Below are 12876 nucleotides of genomic sequence, written 5' to 3' on the forward strand. Positions count from 1 at the left end.
TAAACTATAAAACTTATTTAAGTTATTTATAATAATTATTATAATAACCTCTTTCTACTTTTTAACTTATTAATAAAGGAGATAAATATACCTATATAGATAAAATACTACTATACTACTTTATTAATAATAATATATCTTTTAACTCTATTTCTAAGTTAACCTTTAAGTTCTTTATTAGTTTTATAAACTTAAGGTAGATATTACTATCTATTATAATAATTACTAAGAATTTTAAAGTTAAAGTTTTAACTATTTAGGCTAAAGTTCTTAAGTAAATTATTTTAAGTTTAAAAGTATCTCTAATAATTAATATCTAAATAATATTAAGTTAGAAGTATATTATACTTAATATTATAGCTTATTTTGTAGATAAAAACTAGAACTATTACTATATCCTTCTTAGTACCTTTAGTATTATAAGAAACTATACTATAGAGATTATTATAAATATAATTATTAAAACTCTTAAAAAGTTTCTAAACTTTAAACTTAAATTTAACTATATTTCTATAGATAATATTTCTAATTTTATACTAAATATCTTAGCTAAGTTTTATAGGACTATATTCACTATATTATAACCTAAAGTTATTTATATTTAATACCTCACTTATATTATTAACTTTATAGTTTAAGAACTATATAATTACCTTAAAGTTACCTATATACTTATAATAGGTGACTTTATATAATATATATTAAATATAAATAATAAAGAAGTTATTAAGGCTATTATACTACTATAATAAACCTTAATAAAGTAGGCTACCTCTATTTTATAAAATATAGATTAAGAAGTTTATTTAGATAATAAAACCTCTACTAATTATAGTCTAAATAAGATTTTATTATTAGAAAGTTAAATTAAAAGATATTATACTTTAATACTTACTATAGTAATTACTAAAGTAGAGTATTTTATTCCTAATTTTATATATCTATTATTATTTATAACTTTTTAGGTTTAATACTTTATACTAAAGATTAAATCTAGCTTAATATACTCCTCAGAGTTTCTAGTACTTTAGAAAAATAGTAAAGATAAAGACCTTATAAAGTGCTCTAAATATCTAATTATTAATATAAAGATTTACTAAAACTTAACTATATTAATATTAGTTTATACTCTTAAATTTTAAACTCTAATTAATACTTAGTTTAATAACTATAGTAATAATATCTCTTTTAAACTAGAAGCTAATAAATAGTACTAAATTAAGGTTATCTTTAATATTTCTATATACTTCCTTACTATTATATATATTCTAAACTAAAACTAAGTTATTAATATTACTTATATAATTACTCTTATAAAAATCTATTATAACTATTTAATAAAGTATTTAGAAGTTATTAAGAAGCTTAATATTAATAAGAATAAATATTAGGTTTTATCTTTTTAAAAAATAGTATAAGTAGTAGTAAATAAACTTAAGAAGTATTAGTTACTATAAAAAAAAGATTAATTTCTTTATATATCTTTACTATTCTTATATCTCTTATTTATACTAGATATANAATAGTTTTTAGTATAGATTTTATAATATTTATAAAGCTTATTCTAGCTTATTAATTAATACTACTTAGAAAGAGTTTATTAAAATCTATACTAAAAACTATTATAAGGATAGCTTAGAAAACTTAAAATCTACTCTAAATAAGGTTTATAGATCTATTTATAGTTTAATAGCTTTAATACTCTAAAGTCTTAAAAAATAAATATATTATAACTTTTCTTCTATCTTTATAATAACTTATTATAATAATCCTTATAAAAATTTTATTATAATAATCCTATTATAATAATCTTATTATAATATTATTTTAATTACTTAGCTTATATACTTCTTTAGAACTAAAAATAAATATCTCCTTTAAATAGATTTAATATTATTTATAATTTCCTTAAGAAGTATAAATATTATAATCCCCCTCTTTCTAGAAGTAGTATTAAATTAATATTAAGTTATTATACTAAGTAATTAATCTAAGATTTCTAGAGAAATTTAGAAAAAGATCTAAAATATTATAACCTCTATAGAATAGCTTATAACTATTTTTATATTTTCCTTAATATTATCCTTTTTAAATAAGTATTTAATTTTAGTAGATATATCTATTACTATTTATATTTTAATATAAAACCTAAAATAATTTTCTATTAACTCCTTCTTACTATTTAGAATAAATAATAAGAATAACTTTTATTTTTTAATCTAAAACTTTTTATTTTAAAAAATAATATACTTAAGAAACTTAATAAAGATTATACTATATTAACTTACTAAATATTCTAATATAAAGTTCTTAATATTAAGAGCTTTTATACTATCTTCTATAGATTTATTATTAAGTATACTTAAGNATATTATTAATATTTTAAGTAATAATAATAATAATAATACTTAAGATATTTAAAACTTAATATAACTAAAGTCTTTAGATATAGAACTTATTAAAACTAGTAATTAAGTCTTAAGTTTTAATAATAAACTAAACTAAACTTCTTAAATATTACTCTTAAACCTAAGTATATTATAATAAAATTTATAAATTTATAAATATTCCCCCCTATTATTAAATTAGAGAATAAAAAAGTAATTAAGTAACTAAAAAACTATAAATAAAATAAATTATAATAAATTTCCCTTATTAGAAATTAGTAATATAGTAGAATAATTTAATTTATCTCTTATATAGTTTAGATATTTTAATTTAAGCCTTAACTCCTCTCTAAAGTTATCTTAATATATTATACTTATTAAATAGACCTTTATTTAGAACTTAAATTATAATCCCTACTATACTTATATACTTAGTACCTAAATATTAAAATCTTATTTAATACTTATACTTACCTAGTACCTACCTAGGTACCCTTTTATAACCTATAGACTATATAAGTATATACCTATATAAGTATCTATAAATAGTTTGAAGCCTATCTATAGGGCTACTGCTTGCATAGCGGGGGTCACATGTTAAGATTAGTAGATCCTGATAATTGAGGGTTGCTGCATGGATCTGGACGAGGACTTGACCTTCGCCTGGCATTGGCTTAGGAACTGTTTCTAGTGAGAGGTTCAGGTCGATGCCTTCTTCGGTCAGGCCTCCCTGGATATTCTTTCGGATTCTCCATGCTGCTGCTAGATTTTCGGCCATCTCTCCAGTTTTGCGCGCACAATGAAAAGTAAAACTGTTTGGACAACTTAGAAACCGGGAACTTGGATGTCTTTTATATAGTTGTGGTGCGTTCTTGCCACTCTTCCCATTAAATTCAACTTCGGTATTTTCTTCACATGGAACGGCCCCGCGCCAACTCCATTGGAATGGCTTTCTAAGGCGGATTGCATAATCCAGGTTCCACGGCGAGACAAAAAGAATTTGTGCATTGCGCACGGTTTGCTTGGCTGTGTCGTTACATGACAGCATTTGTGAGTGATATCGTTGACGAATATCGTGATTGAGTCAGCTTCCATCGCCGTGGATTTGTTTTCTGTCTGACTTACTCAGGTGCACAGCTGTCATCAGGTCAATTAAATTACCACTTATTACTCCCCAGTCATACCTGTCACGTGAGAAGAGGCATTTTCTAATTAGTCCAAATACAACCGCGAAAACCGAGTTCGAAGTGATTGCTGACGTCACGGGTCCTCCAATGAAGTTGGACGTTCCATGAAGGCCAATCGTTGGCCGCATGTTCAGGTGCTGATGCAGACTACGCCGCATTCTGCCCAGTCTACGCAGCCTGATCATATAATGCTTCTCATCCCCGCCCGTCTGACTCGAAAGCATCTTCTCTCTTGCATCGGAGCCATTCTAGACAGACAGATGGCGGTTAGGCCATCGTGGAAATCGACACCACAATGGAGGCCGCTGGTCTTGCCTCTAGTATCCTGACATTCATCGACATTTCCTTCAAGATCGTCAAAGGCGCCCATGAGCTCTACAGGTCCGCTTCCGGTTCGACGTCAGAAAACGAGCACATCGCCAACGTTGTCCTGGATCTGGAGAAAGCTTCTGGCTATTTGAGCATCGCTCAGTCAGGAAATAACGATCCAGGACTTCAGAGCCTGTTGGTTCAGTGTCAAAGCTTATCATGCGATTTACTCGAGCTTCTGGATAAGCTTCGAGTCAAAGACAAGACTCTCTTCAAAAGCTTTGCTGCTGCCTTTGCAAATGCTCGCAAGCAAAAGGACATTGCCTCGATCGAACATCGTCTGGATCGATACAGGCAGCAGGTTTTGCTTCGTCTCAGCCTTCTTTTCTGGTATGTGGTACTCCCTACATGGCTCTGATAAAGAGTATGCAGCAACTAACAATGGTTTCAGTCAAAGTCAAGCACCGATTCGCGCGCAGCTCGAGGCTATCCGAAAAGAAAGCAACCGATTCGAGAATAAGCATGCGTCGGAATTGGAAAGGATGCACGCCAAATTGGAAGAGATTATAAAAGCTTTGAGGAGCCAGCAAACCGATGCAAGGCCGGATGCCACCCGTGACCCGACAGAAGAGTCGGGTCAGATCCCCAATGTTCTCAAATCTCGTGAAACAGGGATAGATTCAAGAGCATTCGATATAACTGTGGGAGGTGAGGCATTCCGGCTAATCTCCCAAAGACTAGATGTATCGGGCGGCCTTGCGGATCTTGCCAACATCTTGAGCGGGCTGAAGCCGTTGTTTGATGCTATACAGAACGAGAACAGCATCCTCAGCTTCTTATACTTTGATGAAATGTTTCGTAGAGAGGATACTGTACGAGACGCATCAGCTGAGACCTTTGCCTGGATGGCACAAAAGCCCAACCCTTCAGATGTCGAACTCAAACCGGATGGCAGTTCGTCGGATGGCGAATCAAGAAGTCAGGGGGCTGCTAGCGACGAAACAGACTCAGGCTCGAGGCAAAGCTACAGTTCCGAGAATAGCAATGTCGAAATCAGCAACGCGGACACCTTCACACGCCAAGAGCGTCGAAGAAAGCTCGAAGAAGAAAATTTGCAAAGACTAGTGACCTCGGAGAACTTTCTGTCTTTCTTGACTGCCGTCGGAGGCGGTTCGTACTTCATCACAGGAAAGGCAGGCTCCGGAAAATCAACACTCATGAAGTTTCTGGCCAATCACCAACAGGTAGCCAAAGATTTAGCAAATTGGGCAAGCGGAAGAAAGCTCGTTCAAGTTAGTATGTTCTTCTGGAATTCCGGCACTACGCTACAGAAATCATTGGAAGGCTTTTATCGCACCATCTTGTTTCATACCTTGCGACAGAGCCCTGAGCTTATCGAGGATATCTTCCCTACGTTTACGTGCACCAATTTGACCGAGTCGAACAAAAAGAGACCTTCGAGTCTCATTCAAGCCTTTGATCGATTAGCTCGAGTCGGAGCGTTTTCAACTCATGCTTTCTGCTTCTTTATCGACGGCCTTGACGAATATGAAGGTGACACACTGGAACAGAAGGACCTTGCCATGAAACTATTTTCATGGTCGCGGGCCGACAATGTCAAAACCGTGTGTTCGGGTAGGCCCTATACGGCATTTATAGATGTCTTCCGATCGAACAATCTTTTCGTCAGACTGGATCATCTCACTCGGGCAGACATTCTGAGATTCGCCATCTCCCAATTTGAGGATAATCTGAAAGAAGCAACATTTGATTGCGTTCGATCCGCCTGTATCGAACAGGCGGGAAAGATCGTGGACAAAGCAGAAGGAGTCTTTCTCTGGGCAAGCCTCGTTGTGAGGTCCTTGCTCAATGCTGCCTTGGAATACGAGGACGAAGCCCATCTTGTCCAACTGCTGAATGAGTCTCCTACGGACCTCAATGGCCTCTTCCGGAAAATGTTGGGTAGCATTCACAATTCGGAGTCGCTGAGGCTAAGATCGAATTTCATTTTCGATCTGGCTGTTCAATGGTGGACAGAATATGACGGGGTCAACGCTCTCACCCTCACGTGGCTCTCTGAGTTCAACTGGTTTCAGACTAGTTCCGAGTTTCCGTTCAACGCACGCAAACTTCCGTATAATGAAGAAGAAGTAAACAGAAGAGTCTCTGTTGCACATCAACAACTTCATTTGCTGACACGCGGGTTACTGGAAGTTGACAAGTCTAGAGAAAACTTTTACACACCCTTCTTCGTGTCTAGAATCGGATTTTTCCATCGAAGTGTCAAAGACTTCCTTGAGACCGAGTGGCTGCCCAAGTTGGATTTTAGGCCTCTGGAATCGATCCAAGTTCAAGCAGAAGTATTCTGTCGGCTTAAATCTGCCGAGGTGAAGTTCGCTCCACAGGCCACCCTTCAGACATCAAACTCCGCTTACGATATCATCAACATGTATATGAGGCTCCTTAGCACGTTGTCAACATTCAGAGTGCACTACGGCTACCAGGTGCCTCTGAAATACATAGAAGACATCGAAAAGAGTGGCTGTGGCGAGGTGGCTGAGAACGAGACTGTTTTCTCCACTCCTTCGAATGCCAGTGGTCCGTTGATACCAACCTGGACAGCATGTGCCATGATTCAGAGGGCCCAAATGGTTGAATCGATGGAAGCTGATACACGTGTCCGAATGTCATTTTTGCATATGGCGACAGTATATGGCGAAGAAAACTATGTTCGCTGGCGCATAGCCTCGTCGAATTCGGATCCGGTTTCAACAATTGACGCCTCTGACACCAGTATTCTACTGGCAGCATATGTCTCGGGAAAGACTGATCTTGTACAGTGGCTACACAAGAAAGGTCTTCACCCAGGTAATTTTATTATGTGTGTCGGTCTTTCAAGCAGCCAAGACCGATACAGAATTTCTATCTGGGAAGCCTATTTAGTCAGGCTTGCATCTCGCGTCGCAGAACCCGATTCCAGATGGGTGGATCACATGGATCCGAAGTCGGTATTGGAGAGACTATACCAGGTCTTTGAATTAGCTCTTCAAGTTGGAGCTGATCCATCGATAAGAATTATTGTTGATCTCAGGAGAGAAGAGTCGCGCGACACCTATGCATATAACGAATCTGGCATCATCTCCAGTCACCACGTCGGGTTAAGTCAGCTGGTTACGATTCACAAACCTAAGAACGAGGTGACGTTATTGAGATTGCTCGCGGAAAAACGTTCGTTCAGTCGTTTCTTCAAAAGAAAGTCATTTAGAGAGATCGCAAGGACATCAAACCCCTCCGTGGATAACAGACCTCTCAATATTGCCTCCTTTCCTACAATTGACACGGACGAGCTAGCTAGGAGCTTCTGGAGTGTAAGTGGTGTTATTTCAAGAAACGGTGATAGAGTTTTGAGAGACTTTAGGATAAGAGACTTCTGATTGATTAAGTTGTAGCTCTTCTATAACTGACGGTATCCTAGGTCCCCTAGAAAACTTGACCCTTTGTCTGGTGCACCTTGGACACGTTGACATTCTTCCACAAGAACACACAAGCCAGCGCCAACGGCATAAATGCTGCACCGCAGATAACCATGTGTCTCTGAACCGCTCCATAAGCCTGGATAATTCCAGCCCTAATCGGGCTTCCCCAAGCATATGAAAGCTGAACTTTGATATCTCCGTAGATTGTGACAGCTTCGCTCTTAGCATCATCAGGCAAGAACTTGATAAGCTTGTCCAAGAATTCATTGGTCCAGATGGCGCCAGAAATAGCACGTCCAATAGAGCGACCTACTGAAGTAGCGAGGCCGATCAAGGCCAACATCACTGAAATCTCGTTGTGCTTGATCACGGACATAACCGCGAGTTGTTCGCAGATGATGATGGTTCCAGCAGAGACAGCCTTCAGGATTTGGCACATGATAACGTAGCCAATGTAGGTATCCGGGGTGCGGAAGTGGATAAGAAGACCGGTGGAAAGGCAGGCAACGGGAATGGCAGCCATGGCAATCCACTTGTAATGGTTGGTCTGGCGGATGAGGCTAGTGGGTGTCAGATTTGTGCTCTTCAACGGGAGATGTGAAGGAACTTACAGTCCCACGATGGGTCCCCACGTGCAGGACGCAATAGTGTAGATGTTGCCGATAAAACCCGCCTGGCTGATACTCTGGTTGTGAACAACCTGGAGGTAAGATGAGAAGTAAGACTCCCAAGAGCTGAAGCTCAGAGCAATGACACCAGCAGTGGCGGCAGAGCCCAGGATGGTTCGATCCTTGAGGTTCTTCCAGGGGACCAGAGGTGTATCGGCGTACATTCTCTCCCAGAGTCCGAAGAGAACTAAGCAAAAGACTCCGAGGATGATCATAGCAATAATGTGGCCAGAGACCCATCCCTTGGCCGCATACCGAACCAAACTGAAAGGCAGTAGGAAAAGAGAGAAACCAAACATGATCAGCAGCATGCCCACGACTAGTCTCCAGTAAGCATCAACGATAACATTACATGAATGATGGAAACTAACCGTCAAACTCCTTGAAGTAGAACACCAACGACTCTTGAACGCTGCGGCCGCTCTTTGTCAACTCAGGACCTTTGCCGATCTTGTAGGCCTTGCGCAGATTCCACCAAAGCATGCCAGTGATGAGCATTCCGAAGGCGGGGAAGATGATGGCGAAGGCTCCAAATGCCCAACGGAAGCTGCTCTTCTCGATAAACAGCTGAGCAACGACGGGACCGGCGAACGCGTTCGCAATGTAGGCGGTTGAGTTGAGGGTGTAGATAATCATACGGTTACGAATGGAAGTCGTGTCAGAGATGATGACAGTGTGGATGTAGCCAATGCCTCCGCTTCCAACAGTCCAAAAGACCTTGAACATATTAGCCCAGTACTGGAAGCAGTTAAAATCTGGATGCAAGTGCATCTTACCTGTGCAGCGGCGTACGTCTCGACGTTGCGGCAAACGGCCATCAGAATCAGACCAAAGCAGCAAAGAGCATGGGCCAGAATGTAGGCCTCCATGCGACCAAAGACGTTGAGAATCTTTGCGAATGGCAATTGAGAAACACCGCCAGCGATTGAGGCGACGATACCCGTGGTGGCAGTGAGACCATGACGTTGGAACGATGATGTTACATAGGGGGCAAGATTGCTGTTCATCTGTTGCTGCATGGAATGCGTGTAGGAGGTGATCCAGATGCTACAATCATGTCATTGTGTTAGTGATGTCCATTGCATTGGTAAGGTAGTTTGAGGAAACCCACAAGACATAAGTGAGAATCAGGGCTCTCCACGACCATGCGGAAGTAATGGCCTGGATCTTCTTGACACCATTCTGAGGTTCCGTTTTCTCATCTTCAGCGTCAGAATTGTCGGCACTGATCTCCGTTGTTGTCTTGCCAGGACTCTTTTCGTCAATACTCTGGCTTTGGCTGTGGTTCTCAGCCGGAGCTGACTGGACTGCGGGCGCGCTCATGGTGATGGGCAGCTGCGGCTGGCGCCAAGGGAAGGGTCTCGGCTTGGGAGCTTAGGATGAACGGTGATCCATAAGACATAACCCATGAAAGCATGGACGAAGGAGCACTATCTATATGTAAGCATACACAAGGTTAAGCTACGGCCCAATTTTCGTCCAAAAAGAAGCTTATACGAAGGTTCATGCATGTTTTACGTAACATTCCTCAACCGCGCCAATATGTCACGGAATATGTGAACCGAACGAGAAGGACCGCGCGAGGTTCTGGACTGACCAGCTCCATCTAGCCGGCATCGGACGAGCCGCAGGGATAAATCAGTGGCACAGCAAAGAAAAATGTTCAACGACTTCATCTAGCCAGGGCTGGGCGGCCTTATTGTCACCAACAAACTTGTGTCAGTTCCGACTTTGCACGAGACAGGTCCACTAAACACCACTTGGCAACGCTGTTCTGTTGGCTAGTCGGGCGAACTCTTCGCCGTGAGAATCGTCCAAGATTTCCGAAAAGGGGAGCTCGTCAGTGAATGGTGGACACCCAACGTCGTATTACCACAGACTGCAGGAATCCCGCGCCGAAGGGTAGCTCGCGCGGGCGTGTAGATCACCAGTCTGACCAACAAGCTTCCATCATGGGGTCACCCGGGACCCTCTTCCTCATCGCATCGCGCCGACTTGGCACAAGCGGTTGGCAACGGATCAGATAAAATTTTGCCTTTTGCTTGGCGCCATGCGGGAGCGGATCTGATAAGATGAAGATGGAGCCTCCAAGGAGAGTCAGTGAGGTGGGGAAGTTCTAACCGAGGCCAACCACTACCTTGCGTCGACGAGTTGCGTTTGCAGCGGGTTTCGATAAATCTTGGGCATTGAGCCTTCAAGAGCTGCCAAGCTTGTCTTTCAGGCTACCATCAATGGTGGTCACTAACGTGGAAGCATACGCTCATTCGTCGAATGAGTCTTGGACGACAAGCTCGAGTCGGCGCCCGTTTGCCCGATTCTTAGCGCTTGTAATTCCATTGCAGCTTTCCCCATAGAATGAGAGGAGTTATCTCCTTTGACTCTTCAGGAAAGGAGCTCGTAGTGTGTGGTTCTCCCAGACTTATAGCCCAGTAGCAGCAGTACAATCCGTTGCGTTAACAGCGTCCGCCCCCCCTTTTTGCTAAAATTACGTATATATAATCCCTATATATATATAAAAGTTTACCTAATACTATATAGATACTTATAATATAGTAATTAACCTATTTTAATAGCTTTAATTAATCTATTCCTATTAAATCTTATTATTTAAAGGTATTATAATACCTCCTAAATACTACTATATAGCTTAATAAGTAGATAATAACCTATCTAAGTATTATTTATTACTTATTACTAATAGTATATAGAAATAATAATATATATAATAACTAGTATAGGATATTACTAGAGATCCTCCTTAATACTCTACTTTACTATTAATTAGAATTATTATACTTACTAAGAAAGCTTATTAGGTTATTACTACTAAGGAAGCTATTAAAGAGGCTACTACTAAGGTTATTATTACTAAAACTAAACTTAAAACTAATAATTTAGTAGCTTTTAAATCTATATTATAAAAAAAGTATATATTTATAGTACCTCTATTATTATAAAAAGCTCTAAAAGTATCTTCTTACTAAAAAGTAATAATAATATAGAGGAAGTAAAAGAAGGATCTACTATATATAATCTAGTTCTAAAATACCTTATTTTTATTAATACTATTATTTTAACTAGATTTAACCCTAATTAACCTAACTCCTTATTAAACTATTTAATTTATAGATAATATACTTATAACCCCTTACTATAGTATTAATAATATATTTATATTATTCTATAATATATTTAAAGAGGAAGATAATATAAGTAATAAGAAACTAACTCTACTATAAATCTAAGTTATCTATAACTTAATACTTAAAAGTAATAGTTTATTTATTCTTAATCTAACTATTAANAACTACAAACTTAACTTAACTTAGTATTACTAATATATTAGATATAAATAGTAAAAACTAAGAAGTAAATAGTAATACCTAATTTAAAATAGAAATAGTTTATTTATATATTCTAAAGAAAGCTAGTATTATTATTATTATTATTTAGAGGAAACTTATTAATATATCTAAATTAATACTAATTTTTATTTAGGTCTATTTATCTACTAAAGAGGTTATTTAGCTAAATATTCTATAAATTAATATTATTCCCTCTCTTAAATAAACTAAAGAGAGAAGTAAAATCTACTTTACTATTAAGTAGTAATATAGTACTATACTAATCTCTAGTAGTATAGTAATTAATATATAAATACCTCAAAAAGGTAGCTAAATAAATATTTTAGCTAATATATAAGAGGTAATTAATTATAAGTTTAATAATCCTATAAATATTAAGTATTAGAAGGAAGGTATATATAAATAACTTCTCTATATATATATTTATTTAGAATACTAGAAATATAAGAATAGTTTAAGTAATAAGAAGTTTAACTAATATTATATATTAAGTTAGAAGTATTATAAGATTAAATCTCACTATATAGAGAAGTAAATAAAAGCTTTTATAATTAGATAGATTAATATTACTAATATAAAACTACTTAAAGAACTACTTAGTAAGATTCTTTATAACTAATTTATAGAGGATTAGAAATACTAAGGTAAGAGAAGTAAGAATATTATTAAAGTTAATAATAATTAGGAGATAATAGTAATAATAGAAGAGAAAGCTAAAAATACTATACTTCTATTATTAAGGTTAAGATCTAGCCTAACTAATACTAATAATAATACTATTATTAATATATATAGTAATATAAAGGTACTAAATTATTATTTTTAATATCCTAACCTATATATATAGCTACTACTACTAGTACTAATACTAGTAGTATATTAGCTATATATAAATATCTTATAGTATTTATTACTAACTCTTTTACTATTAAACCTTCTAAGTACTTATTAACTAAGTATTATACTCCTAATTTATTTATTCTTACTAGTAATACTAAATTTACTCTAAAAAGTTTTAGATTAAGTAGCTAGCTTTATTAAGTAGTTTATATCTATCTATAATAAGTAATATAATATTAATAAAGAGTTTAGAAAGAAGCTATAGAAACTATAATTAATAGATAGTAACTTATAAGTAGTTTATAAATTACTAGATATTTAGTTTACTAAATATAGTTTTATTTAAAATCTTACTAAAGATATTAAGAACTTAATTAAATCTTTTATAAATAATAGTACTTATTATAGAAAGTAGTTTAATACTATCTCTAATATAATATCTCACTCTAAACTTTATTTAAACTATTAAAAGTTAGAGGGAGATATTTATATAAAAATATATATTAGATTACTAAGAAGGATAATAGTAGTACTACTTAAAAACTTTATAGTATTAGTTTTAGATAAGTTAAAGTTATCCTAATATATTAATACCTTAATACTATATTAATCTATTAAGTAAGAGATCTATAATACACTAGTTA

At 35.9% G+C, this 12876-nt stretch overlaps 2 protein-coding genes across 2 annotated transcripts; one reads left to right on the forward strand and one right to left on the reverse strand.

Annotated features, from left to right (window-relative positions):
- Window positions 1-3869: 3869 nt before the first annotated feature.
- Window positions 3870-7251, forward strand: GCG54_00012975 (uncharacterized protein; the record flags this gene model as incomplete). Its single annotated transcript, XM_045412838.1, has 2 exons — window positions 3870-4273; window positions 4335-7251. Coding segments are annotated over 2 exons (3321 nt in total), but the record flags the coding sequence as incomplete, so codon positions are not given.
- Window positions 7252-7363: 112 nt separating this feature from the next.
- On the reverse strand, window positions 7364-9350 carry GCG54_00012976 (Siderophore iron transporter mirB; the record flags this gene model as incomplete). The annotated part of the gene is made up of 5 exons (XM_045412839.1): window positions 7364-7919; window positions 7971-8346; window positions 8399-8744; window positions 8804-9074; window positions 9139-9350. The coding sequence occupies 5 exons, from the start codon at window positions 9348-9350 to the stop codon at window positions 7364-7366; spliced, it is 1761 nt and encodes a 586-aa protein (XP_045268845.1).
- Between the last annotated feature and the right edge of the window lie 3526 nt (window positions 9351-12876).

Source organism: Colletotrichum gloeosporioides (genome assembly GCF_011800055.1).
Source record: "Colletotrichum gloeosporioides strain Lc1 chromosome Unknown consensus_16, whole genome shotgun sequence".
In the NCBI taxonomy this organism is placed as follows: Eukaryota; Fungi; Ascomycota; class Sordariomycetes; order Glomerellales; family Glomerellaceae; genus Colletotrichum; species Colletotrichum gloeosporioides.